At 34.5% G+C, this 24,652-nt stretch overlaps 1 protein-coding gene across 16 annotated transcripts in view; it reads left to right on the top strand.

Annotated features, from left to right (window-relative positions):
• The window catches only part of TFEC (transcription factor EC), a 688,992-nt gene that overhangs the window by 565,364 nt on the left and 98,976 nt on the right, over positions 1 to 24,652 (top strand). For 9 of the 16 annotated variants that reach the window (XR_014266630.1, XR_014266631.1, XR_014266632.1 and 6 more), the window contains exon 1: positions 22,561 to 24,616. The exons of 6 other annotated variants lie outside the window; for them this stretch is intronic. Coding sequence is in view for 3 of the 10 variants with exons in the window: in XM_082472385.1 (XP_082328511.1) it covers positions 24,407 to 24,616 (210 nt within the window). In the remaining 7 variants the exon portion in view is untranslated. Of the gene's footprint in view, positions 1 to 7,822; positions 11,443 to 22,560; positions 24,617 to 24,652 lie in introns of those variants that run through there. One more of the 16 variants, XM_082472380.1, reaches the window with a different exon arrangement.

Genomic DNA, 24,652 nt, shown 5'->3' with positions numbered 1-24,652 from the left:
TACCTTAAAATATCAGTTAGAAGACAGTAACATTATCATACTGCATGATATCTGATAAGACTTGTTCTGACCAGGATGGAGAATATGCGTAGAAGGACTTTAGAATACTTAATGAATCCTACTCCTGTCTTCTTTGGGGCAAGTCACTTTGTTTAATGTTCAGAGGCCCAAGTTTACAACTTCTGAGTAAAATTTAACATCGTTCACATTGGAAGACTTAGATTCTAATTCTGCCATAAATTTAAATGATATACTTTTAGAGATTGTAGATTACCTTTTTATTTTTGAGAAAATAACTAAGCATTATTTGGCAGCTGAGGGTCCCGAAATTGGATACTAGTGGTTTTGTAGTTCACATTCACAGGAAGGCCACATTTAGCACCCAGAAGAGTTTTCTTTCATAGTGTCACGATTCCCACCCATATATTCTACTTCATTAATCAAAGAATTCAGTAATGTTTAGTTCATTTTGAGCCCCGCGTAGACTGAATATGCATAAGAAGTTGACCTTGGATTTGTCAGGGTATGAGTGAACCCATTGGTGACCTCTCATGACATTTTTTAGGTAAAGCATCTCAAATAGTCATACTCTGTTAAATACTAAAACATGCATTTTCATATGGGTTTCCTTTCCTTTTTGTTCTTAACTATTATTTGCAGGTAAAACTTTATACTGTTTTTGATACTTTTTCTTTGAAAAATAAGAAATGGTTTATTTTTAACACATTTTGATAAATGTAAATAGAAATCTCAAATTTAATCATAGTTTGTTCAGCAAGATTTGCTAGGTGAGAGCCCCTTATTTTTACTTAAACCCTTACATATTGATAATATGACAGTTTTAACAATTCATGTTTTAGCCCACCATCTTCTCGTAGGAATTTGATGAAGGATTTTTAAATGACTATTTCCATTCATAAGCTTATTCCCCTTTGTATAACCTTCACTTATAGTGCATATAGTTTTCAAAAACTTTGGTCATCTGTTTGTAGAGTGTGAGATATCTATTATTAATGAAATATTGGTGGATTTTTTTTTCTGAATTGTCTTGAGAGAATAATGTTCTCTTACTGAGAAGAAAGTCCTTCAGAATGAGGTATTCTAACAAAAAAAATCATTATATCCACATATGTTCATAAGATACACTATTAAATTTAGTAGTCCCATCACATGTAAGCTTCAGATATTGTTGCTTTAATGCATTCCCTCACTACTTTGATAAAAGCCTTAAGATGTTGCCACTAGTTCTTTGATGATTTCCTCTGATGTTACAGTACCTTTCTTTTTTTTCTCCAAAAAATCTGTTTTGCATAAACATGAGAAGTCAAGGCAGTTTGAGTTAACCAGTAAAAAGATTCAAGTTTTTTCAACAAAAGTACATATATTTGTGATCACATATTATAGCCCCCTCTCTCAATGTAAAGGAAGTGTATTTTCTATTTCTGGAAAATTTGAGCCTTTAGGTTTAAGAGAAGCCCAAATATGTTATTCAAATTTGTAATTTTGAGCTTTATTCAGCTACTTCCATGTTGAATTAATGAGATTTATTAATGGAATTTAGAAGGAGAAGAGGCATATTGACCTAGATATTGACTTATTCATTTTTCCCCATCATCCCTGCCTGACTCCTGAATGAGTCCTGCATTCTGTTGGATTCAGGCATGGATAATTTTCTTTTTAATGTTTAGTTCTAGCTTCCAAATCTTTCTGTGGCAATTTCATTTAATAAAAAGCCATTCTGGATTACTTATTACATCCATAATTAGGTTTAATATTCCTATAAGGATGAAATATTAACAAATTAATAACAAACTTAAGTTTCTCCATTTTAACTACAAAGTTCTGGTTTCAACTAGACTATAGTTAATAATATGGTGTTACATACTTGAAATTTGCTGAGAGTAGAAAAGTGTTCTCAGCATTTAAAAAAAGAGTTAACTAAGTGAGGTGATAGATATGTTAATTATTTTGATCATGGTGATCATTCCACAATGTATATGTATATCATACTTCTTTTAAAGCCAAGCATGTTCTTCTGTGACTCTATTCTAGAAAAGAATGCCATTCTACCAACTGTCAGTGGCACCTGTGGGTTTGCATTCATCTCATTGTGCTAAAATGTCATTTTTCACTTTGCTACCTATATTCTGTGACTTGATAGTATAGACATCTAAAATCTAACTATTGCATCTGATACTTTTACCTGTATTTCCTTTTCTTTAAAATGAAGCTTACTAGGCACCACTTTCACTATTGTTTTTCCCATGTCACACTTGTTGTTTTTCTCTAATAACTGATCTGTAGCTTTATATCAGCTTGCCAGCAGAAGGTAAAGAGTTGTAGGTCTATATATGGTGTGAGAGATGCATCTTTTGCCCCTTGTTTCAGGAACTGGCTGATTGTGAAGCTCTGCCATATTTTTGTGCATGTGCGTGTGTGTGTGTGTGTGTGTTCTTTGTTTCAGAGCTGTCATCCAACACAGGGAGCATAGAACCTCTGAAATCCCTGGGTTTTTCAAAACTCAGCTCTGCCTGCTTTGAGTTGAAACCAGAAAATGAAGTATAGTTTTCTACATGATTAGCAAGATCCATACACATGAGAAAAGAATCACTTCTGAGCACACTATTACTTGTTATAGATTTTCAGATATACCAGCATGGCCACTGCCACTTGCGAGCTCTCTTTTTCTCTTATTTAACATAGGAAGTTTTCAACTGGTTGAATTTTCCAATATTCTAACTTTATAATTTCTGAAGTATGTTACCTTTTAAAAAACTTTTAAATCACTGCATTTCATGTTCAAGTGAAAGCACCTAGCACAGCTCCTGGCACATGACACACATGCCCCAAGTTACTTGAATCTAGAACTGATATCTGAATAGAGTTGTGCTTATATTTTGTAATACTTGGCCGACCTTCTCTAGCAGTTTAGTTGGATATGTATACATATATATTTTTTTCTACTTTTCCCTCATTAGTTGATAGCAAAATGAAAGGAAGCATTACCATATGGGAAATGCAATAAATACAAATGTTATATTGAAAGATAAGGCAATTCACATAGCTTACACCCAGTGTAATTAGTATGTTTACATGCTAGTCTAGATACACCCAGTTATTTATATTTCAAGAAATATTTCAGTATATTTGACAGATCCTTCTCATTTCAGTGTCACAACAGGAGATAGATACTCAAGTTACGATACTCAAGTTACATTAACTAAGTATCCTGGGAAATTAAGTCTTAATATTCCCTTGAGGGAAACCTCTACCTAAAAAGAATGTGTTCCATTTTAAATTTCCTAAGCCATGGCAGTATATTTAATTTATCCTAACATTTGAACTCTGACAAAATGAAAGTGAATAATCCAATGTTAATTCTTTAATATCTGGCATAAGAATCACAATTCCTACAAATGCAAGAACCATGCATGGATTCTGGCGAATCTGGGTTAACCCATATCAGATAAGTCCCAAATGGCAAAGGTGGGGATGGGAATGTGATTTAGAAAGTGTAGGATGGTTTTCATTGGCCATGATGTTAGTGGCTCTGTGTCATGAATATGTGGCTGCACGTTTGTGCTTGCCAGGTTTGATGTCATTAACCCAGGAACTCAAAGCTGACCATCACGACACTGTGCAATTTAAGCATTACAATAGATTCCTAATATGGGGAAAGAAAATAAATAAAAGTGGAGTACTTAAAATGCAATTGTAAAACAAAAATAATATTAGAATATCAGGTCTTTCTATTTGTAATTTCTATTTTATGTGCCTTGTAAAAATTGAAATGAAAAGATATTTCCAAAGCTGATTTGTGAATTTAGTTTGGCCTCTCTCTTCTGAGCCCAAATGAGGTGAAAAATCTTATTAATAGAAAATATTAATGCTCTTTCTCTCTTTCTCTCTCTGTATGTACATGTCTTCCTCAACTTACGATTGGGTTATGTCCCAATAAGCCCATTGTATGTTGAAAATATCATAAGTCGAAAATGTATTTAATACACCTAACTTACCAGACATCATAGCCTAGCCTAGCCTACCTTAAATGTGCTCAGAACACTTACATTAGCCTATAGTTAGGCAAGATCACCTAACTCAAAGCCTATTTTATAATAAAGTGTTGAATATCTCATGTTATTTATTGAATACTGCACTGAAAGTGAAAAACAGAATGGTTGCGAGTGTATCTATTGTTTATCCTTGTGATCATGTGGCTGACTGGGCTCTGCGGCTCACTGATGCTGCCAGCATGGGGAGAGAGCATCTTACCGCATATGGCTAGCCCAGGAAAAGATCCAAATTCAAAATTTGATGCATGATTTCTGCTGAATTCATATTGCTTTTGCACCATTGTAAAGTCGAAAAATCATAAGTTGAACCATTATAAGTTGGGGACCATCTGTATACTTTTTTTTAAAAATTAGGGAATAAGAACAGATCATGTTGGCTAATTCCTAAAACATTATCAATTAAGCAAAGACTATTCCTGCCAGTGCCATCATTTTCCTGGCATTTGTTGACACCTTTATTGAAGTCCTATGAGCCTCATTTTCCTTTGTTTTATTCCCACATCATCATGCACCTGCTGACCAAAGTGAATTTAAATACCACTGGCATTTCTTGTCACCAAGAGTATGAATTATCCCCAGGAGAACATTTATACCTTGCTTTATTCTACTCTCTTTGTATAGGTCACACCTAGACTTTGTAGATTATTGCATATTACTTCCTATCTTACTTGAGGAACAAGACAATCTTACTCCCCTCTTCCCCCTTCTATTTCTTCTTATTTTACTTTGTCAGAGTGTAGTTTTATCATAGTTAAAAATGTCAACCAAAAATTATAGATTAAAACAAGAAGTATACTTTGATGATTCTTTGGTGTGCGTGGGCATTTTTTTAAACCTCTAAAGGAATTTTAAAAACCCTCAAAATGGAAATAGGAAACACATTTCTACACTTATTCTTTCTCTATCTCTGATCTTATTACCTTTCCAGATTCTATTCCTTTAAAAATTATTATACTCTTATAATTATTAGAGTTTCCTCAGGGAAACTTCATGTTTGCTTATAGCGAACTATGAATTTGTGAAGTGTCTCATATTTTTATACTTCTTTGAAAGATGGCAATTCCCTCCTTGGGATTCCGGAAAGCATTTTTGGCATAGATCATAAGAACAAAAATAATAATACTGATAAACACACATATACTCATACAGAGAGTTTTTCTTTTATTTTAGTTTTTATCTCCCCAAATCATGGTAATCAAAATTATCATCTTCATCTCTCTGTCAATCTACTCCCTCCCTTATTCCTGTACCTACTCTCTCTTCCTATTTGTATTTATAATGAGTTTCAGAATAAAGTTCATAGCTTATTATTGCATGGACTGAATTTGTTTCTTAGGTGACAATACAGATGAACTAAACTTTACTAAAGAGTGATTCTCTTGGGAAAAGTTGATAAGTTAAAGGCTGTTAGGAGAGTTTTATAGTCATTGATCCTAATGACAAACATCTCAGTTCTCTCAACATATGGAAGGATTATGCAGGTTAATTTCCTTTGAAGTAGACATGGTCATTGACAGCTTTGGCCAATGAATGACAAACAGAAGTGACAAGTGTCACTTCCTACAGAAGCTTTAAGCACCTGCATATGGTTCATTGCATCCTGTTTGCCTGCCTCAGTGGTGTTGAAAACATATATGGAGATGGAGCCTCCATTATCCTGGGTTCTTGAGTAACTGTGTGGAACAGAGCCTCCCTCCCCCCACCTCCCGCAATCCACACTGGACTTATAGAGTATAAAATAACGTTTTGTTTTTAACACTCTGTATTTTTTGAAGGTTTTTTATTACCACAGCATATCCTGTCCTCCCCTGTCTAGCAGAGAACAACTGTACAATTTTGGCAGACTGCAAAAGAATTATCATTTTCCCAATCTCTAGGGAGCTGCAGTGTCAATCATGGGAGATGCCTTCTCATTTGGAACTTCCTAATATTACAAAGGAAGAAGCTTTATACGTTTACTTATTTTACGGATAATACATACATCGTCTCGTCTGAGTATAGGTTAGATGGTAGCCTCCATGGAATATTTCTGATTTCTGGAATTTTATATATAATTTTCCCTTCCCAATTTTAAATATATCTTCTGTCTTTACCTTAAGGATTTATTACCTTCCAAATGCAAATGCTTTGGGGAAGGAGAATATTTTAAGTCTTATTAGGCATTTATACCTTGGCGAATAAAGTACATAATGAATTAATTAGAGAGTTTCCTAAAAATAGTTTTAGATAGTGGCAAAGTGGGGAGATGATAAGGGATCATGGCACCTGTCTGGCAAAAGGGAAAAAGACATAGAGATTGCATGTTAAAGACAAATTTTGCCTAGTTCATAATTTTTAGAAGAGCCGATTCTTTGTTTAATTCTCTGGTGTATGCCAAGATTAAACATAAGCTCTAGAGAATTCTTAAAGCCCTTGGCATCATAGAAGAATTAAATTATATTAATGCCTTAAAGGTTTCTAGAGACTTCGTGCTCTTCAAAACTGATTTGTTGGGGACAGAAAAACTTGCAAAAGTCATTTGATTCTCCATTTCTCATGGAGCAATGTTAAGTCATGCACTTCTGCTTACACTGTGGATTGATGAGTTGATGTTTGTGAAGTTCACTGAAGTAGATGAGAGCATTTTAGAACTGAAAAAGTACTACTATTGCAATTGTATATTTATACTGATTTTACACATGTTCCACAGCTCTCATGCCTAGTACACTTCTTGTTAAGGACATAATAACTTTGATGGAATAAAACTTAAATGCAGTTTTAAAAGATACATCGAAAGTTTGCAAATACTACACTTGCTAATGTGCTAGTGAAATAGTAGAAATCTAGATAAGTTTCAGTGTTAGTATTTTAGTGGGATGAACTCCTATATGTTTGATGGTCTGTAATTCTTAAATGATATTGGAATTTAAGATCAGATTTGATATTTAGTGTTTATCTTAAAGTGCTATTCAGGCAAAGTGTAGAGTAAGCACATACAAACAGGGAACATTCACTTTCTAACTTATGCACTTCTGGTAATGAAATCAGACTTTTGAATAATCAATGTGAATTATTTGCCAAATGACTTAATGATAATATTAATCTCTCTGTAAAAGGATAATTTCTATCCTTGAGGGACATATAAACTCCAGTTCTATATACTCACATCTGTTTTTGTTTGTTTTCTATGGTAATATTGATTCTGGACTTTTTCTGCAAACTTCTTAGGAGAGTTATATCTTTTCCTTGAATTTAGCTTTTGAAAAGAGAAGTTAGATTTCTTCAGTGTTTATCAGGTTGGAAGTTTTTTAAAAATTAATGATTATCTTAAAGTAGGCTACTTGTTGGTAAGAAAAAAGGCATACTTATGGGCATAATGACCCTCAACATCCCAGGTATATATGTATAAAATCAATTGCCATTAAAAGGATTCTTTGCCAATAATCTTTTATCTTTGAGACTTCTATGAAAGCAGTCTGAAGTTACAATGAATGCATTGTTTTTCTTTTTTGAAGAGCTGGTATGCAATCTTCTTGTCTCCTTTCTACTTACTTGTAGGAATGTTTTTTGAGTCCATTTCCAAAAATGCATTAGCTGCCATTTGGCAAACAGAAAATTTTTTCTTCTATAATCTGTTAATATGTTTTTAACTTAAACATTATTTATCGTAGACATTATCTATTACTGATTGTTACCTTAGTGCCCCCAAATATGTTTGACTTTAGAAACCAAGCAGCCTCTACTTTTGTGACATTTCTCATTTTAATATCCCAGTCCTTCACAAAATCAGATGTAAGAAAACAATCCATTTATTCCTTACATCATTTTTGTTTGCTATTTCATATATTAATCTATTAAATTACTGTTCCTCTGCCTTTAGCTAACTTAAACCGTAGGTAATTTATCTTCCAAATTCTATTAGATTTTAATCTCCTTGAGGGTAAGGATCACAACAGCTTGTCTTTGTATCCTACTGCCTGATACATGGTAGACATTCAATAGAAGCTGATCAATGAATAATAGATAGATAGATAAAGTATTGGTTTTGATGGAGAAGCTACTGTGAAGAACATAAGGCTTAGTATTTAATATACATGTCTATTGTGTGACAGGACTAATTATAAGTACTTGGAGCATATGCTGTCCATGTTCTGTCTATACTTCCATATACCACTTACCATCTCAATGAATGACAGCTTGTCTTCCAATCGCCTGCAATGGAAGTTTTGTCAGAAGGCTGCCCTCAGCAGAACAGATTCCACTTTGCCCAGCTGCAACTTGGGCAGGATATGCTTGGGAGTTAATGTTCCCTTGGAGGCAGCCTGAAGCCAGTGACTGATGGATTTTAGGGGGTCTAAATATCCCAGGTCCTTTGCTCCCTGCCTGGAATAAATCTAAGCATTTTACATAATTTCCAGTGTCATGAAACTAAGAATTACCAATACAAAGAAGAAAAAGTTATGATCCAATCCAGCAATAAGTACATCTTTAGGTAAGAAGACAAACAATCAAAACTTTATAATACAGTGTAATGATTACCTACATATTATATGATTTAAAGCTAAGGAATAAAAGCATTTTCCCAGGTTTTTTTTTAGTCATTAAAAAGTATTTCTTTTCTTAGAGAGATTTTAATCTGTATGTGGTCAAATACATTAGACTTTCTTGATATTTTTCTCTACTTTATGAATTACAAAATAGTCACATTTTGGGGGGTGATTTTTAAAATTTTATATTTGCATCTTTAAGATTTTCAAATTGAATTTTTGGTATAGTAGAAGTATGGGTCTCTGTCTACTTCTCTCTTCCTCTCTTCCTCTCTCCCAACAAATTGTTAGCTATTTGCCCTTAAAGTATTTATTGAGAAATATATCTATTTCCTACTGATGTGAAATACAACCTTCAACATATACTAAATTTCTAAAAATGCATGTTTGAGTTTTCTGTCTACTGTATGCCAGCAGTAAGCTGTTTTAATTAGTGTAGTTTTACAGTATGTCCAGTATCTCATTAGTCAAGTCCTTCTTCACTATTTTTTTTCAAAATATTTTGGCTATGTTTTTCATTTATTCTTCTTAGTAAATAATAATAGAAACACCAATAGACTCTAACTAGAATTTTGATGGATATTATATTGAATTTACAAATTTATTTGGGATTAAAATATACTGACATTAATACTTATAGTAGAAAGATATGTAAAGTTCCATTTGTTCACACACACAAGAGCATTTAATTCTTATCTTTCAAGAAAAGCCTATAGACAGGGGGTCAGACACAATCTAGACTTTGAAAAAGGGAGAGTCTTGCATCAGGACATTCTAAGCAGAAGGAAGGAAGGATGTTTATGATGAAGCTTAAAATCCAGACTTAGATTTGGTTGTGAGGACTTTTATATGCTATTCTAGAGTAATGGGAATCAGTTTAGGCAGTAGGAAGCTTCTGATGGTTACAAGTAAGGAGAATAAAATTATCAAATCTGTGATTTAGAAAAACAACGCTCCAATCACGTGGCTGTTTCCTCTGACAACCAGCCCTCATCCGGAAACTATTTTGGGGCCTATGAAGTCACCTCTTCAACATAAACTCATGTACTAGTTGAAATGGGCTTATATGATTAACAAAAGATGCTCTACTCACCCCTATTAAGAACTGTGAACCAGGAACCAAGGATGAAGACCAAATATTTATTTCTTATTATATCACAGCATCACACAAAGTAGTATACTACCCTTAAATGTTTTGGTGTACAAACAATTTTTAAAATCAAAACGATATTTTGATACAAATTACAAACATGTTTATTATATAAAATATAGAAGCTATAGGTAAACAAAACTTTTAAAATATCTTAAGTGCTCCTCTAGACCACCATTAAGATATAAGCACTGTTAACACATTGGTGCCTTTTGCTTCAGGTGTGTGTATCCACGTGTGCATTTCCAACTTTTCAAAAACCAAAATGTATGCCCTTATAATAATAGAGCTTCAAAACTTACCTTCTGAATCACACAAATGTGTTTTAAATTATAATTCTATCTGAAGTAGTTTCTAATATGAGTTAAAATCCCAAATGTTTCTCTTTCTTAACAATATTTCTTATTAATCTTGTTTTTTTAATTTCTAAAATTAGCTTAAATCAATCACCTTTGCTCTAAATTAAGTACTTACTCCTTCCCATCACCTTAGGAGATTTAAATGTGTGATAACATCATAAGAAAATGTAAGGTGACTCAAAAATTAGTTATTGATAATGAGAGAACTTTTAAAATTTTTACTTAATAGTTTTGCAGTTCTTCAGAGAAGACACAAAGTGCTGAGACATTTTCACATAAACGTCACTCCTTGACAAACATCAGTGTCAATTTAATTGCATGCTCTTATAAAACACAAAGAGAGGAATTTGAATGTAACCTTTGCATGAAACTTTAGTAATTATGTTATATGTAATGATGTAACTGTTATAAAATAAATGCAAATTTTCACAGCACAAATTATAGTGTGGGAACAAAGTTGTATCTTTAGATTTTTACTTTCATGCAGGTAACTAATATATAAAATGAGACCTCTTTAGATGTTTCATTTATAAAGGCAGTGAGTGAGTAACCAGTACTCATGTCCCTTAAAAATATGTCACACTGGGATATGAAAAATAAAAATAATAATAAAAATTAGAAATCTTGTAAGTTGAAATATATATCTTCCAACTACATGGGAAAATAAAATATTCCTGGACAAGATGAAAATTATCCTGGAATTTGAGAGCTAAATCATATGTAAGGAAAATGTGATTATATGAAATATGGGAAATTTAATGGCCTAAAGCAAAAACTCAAAATCTGTTAACACTCTTAACAAAACTGCAATTCTTAAAAACTGAAAATCGGTGCAGGTCAGCTTTTTGAAGAAACGTTAAGTGTGAGACTTGACATGTCGCAATAAATGTGGGATCTTAGTCCATTTTGATAACAACCATTTACTGCTTGTGTTTATTCTGGGAAGAAATGTTGATTATGGGGCAATAATGGGATCAACTAGAGCTTTTACTGTGGTCACATTACTGTGGAGTACTTTTGTTGGAGTGCTATTTCTCAAATTGGTAGCATATTTCACATAAAGAAAGGAAGTCCCCCTACGTGAAACTGCTGTGTCATTTCTTCTTCCTTAACTGAAATTCCAACCAAGGTTCAGGAAATGCCCTAATGAGCCACTTCTCTTTTCTCTTTCCTCAACTAAGTGGATTCCAACCAGCCCAAACTATTCATTATTCATGATCAGGGCGTTTACTTTGGTTGTCTCCTTTGGCATGGTGCTTATGTTATGGGAAGAGGGATTATAATTTGGTGCTGTTTGTAAAGGTGATAACACTGATAGAATCCAGTCATTGCTGGTAGGTAACTAAACTGGCAAGTTAATTTTCTGTACTTTAAACTGTGAAAGACAAGTCTAATCAATACCTATTTTACTTTGATATGTGTGGCTTGCTGATAATTATAGATTCATCTTGCATGATCACTGGATATCAGGATATTAGAGTAGTTGAGCTACGATTTGCTGTAATTTGGGTAAAATATATCTAAAACTCAATCTATTAATGTCTTATTTTAATCAAGATGTAGAAATCACTGTTTTATTTCATGATAACCAAAGGAATTTCTTCTTCCAGTTTAATATTCCTGGGTATTTACTAAATTGGAACATGATTTAACATTTTATTGCATCTTTTATGTTATTTTATGAGTAAATGTTAATTTCTGTTTACATTTTAGCAATATATATTTTATTGGCTTTTAAAGGTAAGAAAATATGCATACTATTCATAGCAGAAATAACACCAGATAGTATTTTAGTATATGTTATTTTTCCAGCATTAAAAGTTATTCTGTTTTTTTTATGGAGATTTGAATCTGAAAAATTTGTGTAGGAGATGTCAAATATCCCAAAGCAATAACTTTTTATTATAATAGTTTTCAATTAGTTTATTAGTAATAGTTTTCAACTGTAATAATTAGCAGAGTTGTAGTAGGGACTGGAAGATTATATATATATTTGTTTATATATATATGTATATAAAAACACATATATTATATATATATTTGTTTATATGAACTATAATCCCATGCTTTCAGTATCATCTTAAAATGTTTCATTGGGAATACACATTTTGAGAAGAAAATAAACTTGAGGTAATCTTTAATTCATTTTGGGTAGCTTTTTAGTAACTTATTTACTAGAAACTTCATTTAAAGTTAAGAGAATTTAAAATAACCTTCACAGTTCTTCCTTGTTCAGAGACTGTGTCAACAAAGCAAAGTGAAACAGAATATAGAGTTCATTATCAAGATTATTCAGACAATTCTGCTTCACTTCTATTTTAGATGAATCTGAGCATAGCTTTACACTTTCAAGTAACTTTTGAATTAATACTAAATCTTTTACTTTTTTTGGTGGAAGCTACCTTAAATAGGCCAAACTTTGTAATCTCCATTTTGAGAATAAAAACTCTTCTTAGCTATAAAACAAATGGAATAGAGATAATTTTCATGTTGTCTATTTCTTTGGTTTATCATTATTTTTAAAAAAATTTCTATTTCATTACAAAGCAGTAGAATAGTTCAGTGTATGAGTAATTTTATTGAACTGGAAGTCGGAGCTGATGTCAAAAATGAAACAAACTGAAAAAAGTTCCTTAAAAATCAGCTTAATTTTAATGACTGTGGCACAAGTGTTTATTATAAGTTTTAGATAGCCAGAATAATTATGAGGTATTTAAATCTGATGGAAATGTCTAGCATTAGTGACATTTTCAGAAATTGTGGTAATTAACACAGTGAAAGTGGAAAATAATTTTAAAAATAGTGGTTTGAATAGTTAGAAAGGAGAAATAAGGAAAGGAGAAACTGAAAGAAATAAAATATTCTTACATGATAGTTTCAAATAAACTAGTGAAATATGATTCAAAGGAATAATGATGGATACTGATAAAGTAATAAACATACAAGTGGATGTATAATCAATTCTTTATTAATCAATTATAAATAAAATTCAATTTTATTTTTGTACAAATCAATGTACAAAATGAAATTCACTAGACATACCAGATTCTTCATGGAGGAAAATTTAATTAACTCCTTATAGTAAAAAATATTGGATTAAGCAATGGAGTGATAGCAGATCCAGAGAAGCGATGTTTACAAATAGCAGATTGCAAATTTTATACTATTTGGCAAAAAAACCCAAAACAAATGTATAGTGCAAAATATAGTTCTTGCTCAGGTTTTACTGATTATATTTACTAAGATTAGGAAGAAGAGTCAGTGAGGCATAGAGCAGAGGATGTATGAGGAAAACAGTAAGAATCACAAGTGTTTTCAAAAACATAACCTATAAGGGGAGAGCTTAACAGTAGTCTTATAGAAAAATGAGTATCAATAAACTAACATACAAAAATATCCCTTATTTTCTAGAGTTGTGAATTACCAGCCTGTTCAGGAAACTGTAGGTCAGGGTATAGGTGTTTGGAGATACACCAAAATTGGTCAGACATTATTTTGCTTGTGAGAACTTAGTTGATGATAATTTTGTGATTCCATTAAATTGTAGCTATTGGAGCATGATGTCTTGGTCAATTACTCATCAGCAAAAAAGAATGGTATGGGAATGTATTACAGGTAGTTTATGTTAAACATTAGGAAAATTGGGGGAATCTGTATTATTGAAAAGTGAGATAGTAAGATAGGTTGTGGAATTTCCTCAGGTGACAGTTTTAAGAACAGGTTGGTTAAGGACAGAAAACCCTAGGTTCTAATTTTGTAATTGTTCTCAGAATACAGCAGGAGGTTGAGCCTAATGATCTTAAAGCCCATTAGGTTGCTGTTTTACTTTTTATCACTTCACATTTGAAAGAACATGTGAAATTCAAAAATAGAACTAAAAAAGGCAATTGAAGGGAATGAGGCTAGGAAAGAGATTGAGGTTTAATACGAATTCCCATATCCCCTTAACGTTTATTCCCAAGAGTTACCATGGAAGAGTATTTCCACATCATTTCTTGCCTTTCCTGAAACACTTCTCCTCGGCCTGTGTACTGGAACAGATTGTGATTCACTTTCTAGCTTCTTCCACTGGGCCAGAGAATCCTTCTATCCCTCCCTTTGTTCCTTTCTTTATTCCTTCTATTGTGAACATGTTTCCAATACAAAAGTTCATATGCACATGAACAATTAAGTTCTGAAAGATATTTAGCTTCCTTGGGTGTATTTCCATCCAGAAGAGCATTTGAACCAGGGTTATCTGTTCAATCAGGCATTTCACTGTATCCCTTTTTTTCCTCCATTGGTGAAAACTCATTCTATCAGACATCTTTCCACACCCCCCAAAAATCTAGACCAGTACCTATTTGCCTTGAAAATCTCTCTATAGACAGGTAATGCTGTCAGCTAGTGTCTGCAGGGAATTCCTCAGCAGCTAGGATGTTTACATTCTCTGCTCCCTTTGATCCTGTGCAAATTCAAATAGATTTGAACCTACTGAACTATTGACGTCCGTAACAGAAGTTTTGTCAGTAGCATTTTTACCATCAGACTCTAAGGTTTGGTAAACTTTTAGGCTTCTCTTTAATTAGTCTTAGGCTAAGAGGCATCTCTCAAATGTTTCTCTCCATTTAGTCAATCACTTTTCCTCTTCTATAGCTTATGATTGTCCTACACATATGTAAGGCACTTTTCACATGATGGATGATTTGCTCTTTCCATCAGAGCAGAGATGTGAAAAGCATGGCACATTCAGGGGTCTTTGATTATAGCTTGGAATCATTGTGAGGAATAACATAAAGAAGAGCTGGAGAGTTAAGGTGGGGGCAGACCATAAGAGCTATGCTTTTAAGGGTTGTACAGATTTAACAAGAGTAGCTTGTTCTGATTGTGTTTTAGCAGGATATCTCTGGCCATTTGGAACACAGATTGGTGGGATGAAAGACCAGAGTCATAAGTTTTAGATTTTGTTTATAGAGTGCTCCTGTATCTGCTTTAATACAGCAAGGACAATTATGTGTCTCTGGATAATACTGTGCAAAGTGGTTGTACCTCTGGCAACAACAGAAGGCAAGTTCTTTACTAAAAACATTGTAGAACCTACTTCATAAGAAAATCAAAGGTGGTGGACTGTGTCATTTTCCACTGTAAAAATAACCACTTAAACTGAACATGGATTAGCTCCCAAACCAGTGGGCCAAGGAAATATTTGCAAGTGATTCAGTGATTTCTTTGTGGTTGCTTTGTTTAGTGCTGATAGAACACACTGTAAAATAGGAAGTCAGAAGTTCAGCATTTTTAGCTTGCTACTAACTTGCCATGTGACTTTAAATAAGTCTGTGTGTGTGTATGTGCAAGTGTTAGCTGAATATTTTATGTTGAATTAATACCTAGCGTGGAGAGTGAATGAAGGGCTGGGGCTGGGCCTGAGTGTGAAGGAAGAGGGGTCTGGTTGTGTTAAAGTCTCCTATGCTTGAAGAGTAGTTCTGAATTTGCTCCTAGGATATCAAATTTAGATTGGTCATGGAAGCTCTAAGATTGGAAATAAAGGTCACAACCCAAAGGGAGGACTTCTCTGCTTCTCCCTATGGGATCCCTGATCTAACATTTCTGACAGATTTCTAGAGCATAGAACATAACCAGGGGCTACTGTCTCATATATTCTCTCCTATGAAAATAGCCTTGGAGGACTCTGCCTTAGGACAGAGCTCTCAGAGCAAAATGAAGTAGAGGATGAAGCAACTCTGCATAATTTGCCTTTTCTTCATAGGTCACATCTACTTTTCCAGTTCATTCTCATTTCTATTTGTTTCAATAGGAAACACTGGTGTACTAAGTAGTATCTAAATTCATTTAGATTCAGCCCCCCTGAACACACCCAGTGAAATATGTAACGCAACCTTTAACCAGTTGCTTAAGATGTATTTGTCTAAAGACAAAACAAGCAGCAACAATGACAAAATAGCAAGCAAAAATATCCTATAATATGCTAGGAGAAGGAAAGAATTTATAAAATAAATGCATAAGCTGAAATAGTAAGTCCTGTATTGAGGGATAAAAGAGAGACAGTGAATGTTAATTACTTCTGCTTGAGTAGCAGTCATCTTAGAAGGAGTTTTAACCAGTATCAAAATCAGATATCGTACATGAAATAGTCTTTTCTCTTCCACAGTTGATAATAGTTAACATCCATTGGGCTCTCATCATGTACTAAAGACTTTATCACCTCATTTGAGCCTGACATGCCCTTGAGGCAAGTCCGCTATTGCCATTGTTGAGAAAAGTGAGGCTTTTGAAGGATAGGTAACTTTTCCAAGGTGACCAGTGGGTAAGTGATGGAGCAGTGACCTGGATCTAGGTCTGTAAGGGTCTTAGGCCTAAGTAAACTCTGTAGTCTTTTCTGGGGAACTTTTAAACTTAAACTGTATCTTTGTTGTTCTACTTTATTCATTTTGAACAAGATCCCATCTTTATAGCAGAGAAGGGGTAACAGTTCAAGGGAGAAGGGTTGGGGGAAATCAAAAATCACAGCTCTGCTAAAAGTGGTTCCTAGGTTTATACATGGATAACGAGGTCTTTGACTACATTAAATTTGCAAAAATGGCAGTTGCAGAGGTAACAAGGGACCAGAATAGATGGCTCTATTTCATAAAAGAAAGGGGCAAAGTGAAGAGACTCATTAATGTTGAAGCAGTAGATGGATAACCAGTGACAAATATCAAGCAGATTTGCTTCAGTTTGGTCAGAGAAAGGTCATTGATTACTTTTGGTTAAACTGGTTCACAGAGGCCAGGTCTCCACTAAAAAAGGAAATTAATTGCTTCCATTTCCCACTAATTGCCTCAACATTTCCCTTTGCTTTGTCATTGGAGATTTGGTCAGAGGCAAAAAGTCAAAAGTCAGAGTTTGATGGAATCTGCATAAAAAGGGAATCTGAGGAGACCAAATTATGGCATTTGGTGTAATAACGATAATGATATTTAGCATTTTTCCCTGGGAGTGCTGTGGATTTTTAGAGACCTTTTCAATCTTTAATCAGACCATAGGGCATATTTAAGAGAGTTCACTGCTTTTATTTCCATCTAGAGGATAAGGCATCACAGAGATATGAACTGACCTAGGGCAAATCTCCTGAGATGTTAATCCTCTATGTTGGATTACACCCTCTATGTTGAGTTTTAGCTGGAAGGCTGGGCACTTCCCAGAGGTATCATTCATTCATTCATACTCCTTCAGAGTCTAGACTTTTTGCACATTACTTTCTGAGATTATTACCTCTATCAATGGCAGAAAAATCACCCAAGAAATTGGCATGAAATAGTTTTGATGTCACAAGAATTGCTTAGTTTTCAGGCTATTAATTGATTCTTGAGCCATCTTCAATTAATGAGATAGTCTACCTGTATTTTCTTAATTAACCAGCCTTTGAAATCCTTTATAGCTCTAAATCCTTTGGAATCTGTGAGTTTTGTCATCCAGACATTTTGTACTTTTTTGGAACCCAAAGTGGCAGTGTAGAGAGTAGGAAGAACATGGGATCTGGATATGCCAGGTCAGTGTTCAATATTCCTGGTTCCTCTGATTTACTAGTAATACCTTTGGAGGCCCAATAGACAAATGTTGCTCTTTAGGAAGTCCCAAACCTGCAATTTCAGCTACTCTTCTTTGCTGGAAGAACCAGAAATATGTTATTATTAATTAGATATTTATTACATTATAGGTTCTTAGAAACATGGTGTATTAGAATGAGCATAGGTTTTAAAACAAGGCGCTTAGGTTTCAAAACCAGCTCTGTCATAACCAGCTGTTTGATCCCAGACAGGTCATGTAATTTGATTGAAACTCGTGTGTAAACTCATTTCTTCATGTGTAAACCTGGTATACCTCATTGGGTTTCATGATTATTAAATAAGAAAGTAAAGGTAAAGCACCCAGCTCAATGTCCACATATACTTATTAGCCATGTACCTATTAACATCGTTATTAGAAATGGTAAAGATATTAAATGGTAAAACTATTAATTGGGGCATGACTTAAAACATAAAACCCTAGTAAAAAAGAAGTCTAGTACTTTATAAAAATCCTTCCTTTGAATAAGATACTCTCACAGTTATGGTGAACTTGAGCTGGACCATCTTCTGGTCAGATGCCTCTCTACAGCAAGTCCTCCTTACCTTCCCCAACTGAAAGTGCTTTACTCACATTAAGTCATGTAGTAATCAGAACAATTCTGGAAATTAAGTAGTATTATTGCACCCAGTGAACAGGTAAGAGTGTTTACATATGCGGAGGGAAATATCTGGCCCAAAGTCATACAACTTGTCCATGAGGAACCCAGCTTTGAAGCCAGGTGGGCTGATTCCAAACCCTATAATCCTAACTGCTCCTCTAACACTGCTTTGGAAACATCAGACTGCAGTTCAAGGTTGTCATTTGTGCAAGCTGAGAAATTAAATAGCCCTCACCCTCATTTTTAAATTAAGGGGATTCTTAAAGCTTATCTTTTGTCTGACAGAAATGGCTCTTCGCACCAAGAATCAAAAACCATTGTTAACAGTGGTATCTATGTCACCAAACACTTCCTTGGATTCTTTCTAAGTGTCAGAACACATCTCAGTCCTCTAACCAAGAAATGTTAGGAGCTGGGCATATGGTTTCTTCCTGCTCCCATGGTGCTTTTCCCTTGTCTGCCCCTGCCCTTGCCTCCCTCTGGAGCTCTCAGCAGGCCCCATGAGCCTTTTCTCCCCAGTGCTGAAGCTGAGCTCCAGCTCTGAGGGGAGCCCTAACTGTCAAACTAGTTGCTCATAACTTTTTTGACTTGTTTCTCTTAAACAATGTAACTTAATAAAACTCTTTCAAATATGTAAACAGGGCACACCTACTAACACAGGAAGAGCTAAGACCGTGTACACATGGGAAAGCTGGTTTGACTGTTTTGATTAACTTGACTGCTCAAGTCAGTCAAAAAGTAATCACCAGTTAAGCAAACCATTTTGACAGATTTTTGGCCCACTGTGACTGCTTATTTGACTGGCTTGCCTGTCAGCTTGAAGTGGTCAGATTGACTGGAGACAGTCTAACTGGAAAATTTAACTTTGGAGTACGTGTATACCAGAATCTACTTTAAATAACTTTATTTGAAATCTGTACATATTTTCCTGGGACCAGTGAGAGAAGTTTGAAAGTGACACATTGCAGCATTTGACTTTCTAGAGTGAGATAGATGTCCTGCCACTTGCTAGCGCTGGCAATATATTTATAGGCTACAAAGCAATCACTTTTCCCCCCATGCACATATAGAGTTCAATAAAATTGAAACTCTACCTTAACTTGGCCAGGTCCTAATGTAAGGCATTACATTCTCTTACTCTTCTGAAGGGTTTGTGATAGACGTATGACAGCGAATGACTTCTCAGATATCAAGTTACCAATTCAGTCATTAGTGACTTGGGGTAAGACAAGGTTGACCTTGCCACTAAGAGTAGTCCTTCTAAGAAGAATTTATGAGAGAAAGAAAAACAAAACAAAACCTTTGATGAGAGGCAAAAGAATCTGGTTGACATTATTATTTGAGCTGCTTTTTCAAAGCAAGCCCCTTTATATCTATCTATCTATCTATCTATCTACCTATCTATCTATCCTTATGTTCCTTTAGGAAGTTTACTTTGAAATGAGCTCCAGCTTTGGGCAAGACATAAACAACACTATAAGGATGGAAATAATGATTTATTCTCACATTATAGTGTTGGATTTTATGGGGAGAACATAATGAGGTTATTGTCTGCTGTAAGCACATTTTTATAAGGTCTGGTTTACGCTGGTTGAACATACTAATACATTTATGTTGAGATTTTGAAATATCCTGTTACTGTTTGAAAGACGTTCATGTGCTGCTCTTCAACACTCCTAAAATTCTAACTTTTCCCATGGAAATGTTTTGTAAATGTTCAGGACTTAGATGCTATCTCATGTACTTCTATTAAAGTTCAGTGGTAAGGCTAGATAGAAGTTAAAGCCAGAGTGTTAGTAATGACTAAAATAATGATACTTTTCTTAAAATAGCTTGCTTAATAGTCATATTTTCTCTTGTGTTAGAGTCACTTGATGTGTAATTCTATTTTTAAAATTTTGTGATTAATAGAGGGAGAGGAAGCTTACTTTAACTTTGCTTTCAAAGTTTATGCTTTCTAGTCATTTTACGATTAAGTGGTTTTAGCAGTAAAGCCCTTTGACCTGAGTAAAAGAGAGAAATAAATTAAATCTCACAGTTTGAAGAATGCTATAGAGAGTCCACTGGGGTATATATTTAAATTGTATATGTTCTCTACATTATAGAATCATTGTTAATAATGTTTCAATGATCATCTTGATGCTTCAAACCTTTTACACATCTAGGATTATTTCCTTAAGCTATGCAAATGTACACATTTACTTCCCCAGCAGCAACTCACATGGATGCCTATTGCATTGTTCCTTCCTCAGCCCCAGGTATTATCATTTAAAAATATTTGTTAATTTGAAAGGAAAACATCTTCATTTTAATAATCAATTCTGATGAGGAACAAAGACTCAGTAGTGAGACCAGTGAGGCTTTGAACTCAGGCTTTGCTTCAGAGCTCCTCAACCTATCCTTTATCTCCACTTTCTCATGAAAGTGCGGAGAAAGGCTGCTCACCTCACGGCTTGCTGAGAGGATTATATGAGACATGGTGGGTAGCACTCCGTGCTCTGTGCCTGACACAAAGCAAACTTTCTATACTTATCAGCAATGTATGCCATTATTATCATTATGATTATTAACATACTTTTTCACTTTCAAGAGAACACCAGCATAGACATGAGCAGACTTCGATTGATTTTAACTCTGCGTGCTGCTTTATTAACATGCTTAACATGAGCCTTAATTAGCTTATCAAAAAAATGGGTCAAATAAGGGATCATAATCATAAGGGATCAAATGAAAAATGAAGTTGAATAGGTAGGTGGGGGACAACCTATCCATAGGCCATGATAAGGAAACTGAACTTTATTCTAGATGAAATGGGAAGCAACTGAAAGATTTTTAATCAGGAGAGAGGTTAATCCATTTTTATGATTTTAAAAGTCCATTCTGAAGGTTGTATGAAGAATGGTTGAAGAGAGCAAAGGAGGGGGCTGGGAGATGAGTAATGAGGGATTCACAGTAAGGGATGATGGTGGCTTGTACTAGAGCTCTGGTAGTTGGAGATAGAGATGACTATTTGAGGTCCATTTGTGAGTTCAAATGGATGGGGTGGATTATATATGAGGGTAAAGGAAAATGAAGGACAAAAGGAAGACTGCGCAGTTTCTGAGTTGAGAAATTGGATGAATAATTATGCCATTAACTGATTTGGAGAAGAATGAAGAGAAACAGGCTTTGGGGAGGATTATCACGAGTGGTTGGACATGCAAATTTTAAATTTTGAGATATTTGTGAGATATCTATCTATTTATCTAATATACATAAACCTCGGCCTCCCAGAGAGAAACTTTGGGATTATGTTTTGTTAGTGTGTAACTGGTATTTATAACTGAGGGAATAGACGATATCATCACATACATGAGAAAGAGGAGAAGGTGTCTAGTGCTGAGTCCTGTGTCATCTCCAATTCACTTCTCAAGTTACTGCATTCCCGTTTCCATTTCATAGAGAGTTCTGGAAGAGAATTGCAAATTTGGGCATCATTAGCATATTGGTGGTATTTAAAGCCAGGGGAACAGATGAGACCCTCTTTGGGGAGAGTGTGGAGAGAGAGGAGAAGTGCCTAGTGCTGAGCCCCGAGGTCTCCTCATTTACAATTTGCAATGTCCCTCCTGTCCCTACAGGCTGACTTCTATTCTCACTATGTCCCTGAGATCATTCTCCTGAGGGTCACCAGTGACCCAGTTATTTCCCAATCTGCCAGCAATATCTCCTGCTCTTTCTAGTCCCTCATCCCTGTGCTATTTGACTCTGTTAACCACTTTTTCCTTGAAATTCTATCCTCCTTTGGCTTTGTTATATCATTCTGTCCTAATTTTCATTATACTTTCTTGAGATTTCTTTAGTCTTTCCTGCCCATTACATGTTGCTATTCCTCAGAGTTCTTTACCTGGATTCTGTCTTTTTACTTCTAATTCTTTGTCCTGTGTGATTTTAACTAAAACCCTGATTCAGTGATTTGTTCTAAGCTGGCCACCATATCTGTTTCTCTAAATCCACACATCTAGCTGTTTACTAGGCATCCCCATTGGATGTTTCACAGCCACTCTGATTTCATTATGTCCAATACTGAAGTTATCATCTTTCCTTCTAATCTTTTGCCTCCACTTTTATTCTTTATTTTGATAAATGCCATCTTCTCCACCACTTCATCATATGTGAATCTTCCCCTTCACCACATGTATAAATCAATCAGAAATCCTGTACGTATTTTACAATTTTTATCCTCTATATTATGGGTAATATTTAACCTATCTTTTTAATATCAAATACTATTGCCTTAGCTTGGGCCCTCTATTCTTCTCTCCTGGAATATTACTAAAAACTCCTAATTGTTCTCTTTGTGCCCTGGTCTTTCAATAATTCAGTTTCCATATTGTTGCCTAAGGGATATTTCTGAAATACTAATTGATCATATTACTATCCTGCTAAAAGTCTTATATGGCACATCAGGGCTATAAGCACAAACCTTAAGGTTGTATTTATTCCTCTTTATGAGCTGGCTTCTGCCTAGTTTTCTATTTTCATTTGTTCTCACCTACACTTTATTCAGATCATACAGAGGAAGAAAGAAGGGAAGAAAGGGAGGGAGGAAGGGGGTAAGAAAGAAAGAACATTTTGTCTTTATAACTTCTGCTTTTGGAGCACTTTAATAACATTGAGAGCTTAATTAAAGACATTAGATTTGGGGAACTGAACTCCGTAGGATTTTCCTCAAATGACTTCAGCTATGATGAGGAAATCCCATAGCACCAGAATTTCCAGGCAGGGTGTTTCCTAGAAGCCATCATCAAGATTCTTAATGCTACAAGAATGAGGAACTCAGAATTTAAACGGAGTACCTATTAGTTTCCTATTGCTGCTGTAACAAAATTACCACAAACTTAGTGATTTAAAACAATACACATTTATTATCTTACAGTTCTAGAGGATAGACATCTGAAATCATTTAAACAGAGCTAAAATCAAAGTGTCACCAGGGTTTAGTTTGTTTCTGGAGGTTCTAAGGGAAAATCTGTTTCCTTGCCTTTTCTAGCTTCTAGAGGCTGCCCACATTCTTTGGCTTAATTCTCATCACTGTGTCATCTGCTTCCATAGTCATATCTCTCTCCTTTGTCTAATTCTGACACTCCTGTCTCTCTTTTATAAGGACTCTCCCTTGAGATTACATTGGACCCATTCAGATAATCCAGGATAATTTCCCCATCTCAAGATCCTTAATTTAATCACACCTACAGAGTTCCTTTTATAGTGTAAGGTCAGATATCCACATGTTCTGGGGATTAAGATGTGGACATCTTTGGTGAAGGAGGCATTATTTTACCTACCACAGAATAATTGAAAATAAATGGAAAAAGTTTAAAAAGGCTAAAACAAATATGTTCAAATATATTTTTGTTTTCAATGAAAAAGTTTTATTTTACTTAGTTTGTCTGCTCAGATTAGTGTGGAAAATAGAATCCTGTATCCTCATATATGAAGTTTCAGTAAAAATATTTTCCATATATTCCAAAGCTATAATATTAACTAGCACTCTGATTTTTCTTTATTTCTCAAAAGTAATCGACACAAAAGAAAGCTCTTACAAAGAACTTCTTTATTATTTCAATTCTTACCAACTTTTTATATGCAGTTATTCATTTCTTAAATTTATCCCCGAGAGCAGGAAGTTTAAAGATACTGAATAGAATAGCCATGATATTTATTTAGAATAAGCCAAGCTAAAATTAATATTATCTTCTGCTGTTTCCACCTGCTGCCTTCCCATCCACCCTTGTGAAAAGGAGTAAAAGGTTTTTGGGAAAGGTAACAGTAAAATGATATAAGGGAAATAAAATTTCTCCTGGGTAAGGAGGCTAATACTCTTCAGAATAGTGTATATTTAATACATAGATCTAGAGACTAAAGTGGAAAAAGCATCTTAAAGAAAGGAAACACTTATCTAGGGTTCATATTTTCTGATGGTAGATTTCAATTATAGCATTACCCAACTTGTATGGAAAACCCAGGTCTTGCACCATAAGGTGGTTACAAGATAGATGAAGTGAAACACAAAATAAGACAAAATCAAAAGTGAATCAAGCCAAACCCAACTAATAATGGGGAAGCAACTCCAAAGGTTTTTCCACTACAGAGTAGAGTCAATTGATTCATATTTGTATGCAGATGTGGGACATATTTTTTTCTATTTGCAGGGGCTGGAGTTTTACTATCCTTGTGTGCTGATAATAAATAACTTGCAATTGAAAGAATGCCCTCCTTGTACTCAAAAGACAAGAGGTCAAATTCACTTTTCTGCCTGTGTGATTGTAAGTGAGTCTGATAACCTGTTTGAGCTTCAGTTT

Source organism: Balaenoptera physalus, assembly GCF_965194825.1.
Source record: "Balaenoptera physalus genome assembly, chromosome: 8".
NCBI lineage: Eukaryota > Metazoa > Chordata > Mammalia > Artiodactyla > Balaenopteridae > Balaenoptera > Balaenoptera physalus.
Note: the sequence above shows the minus strand (reverse complement) of the source record. Positions and strands in the feature narration are given on the sequence as shown.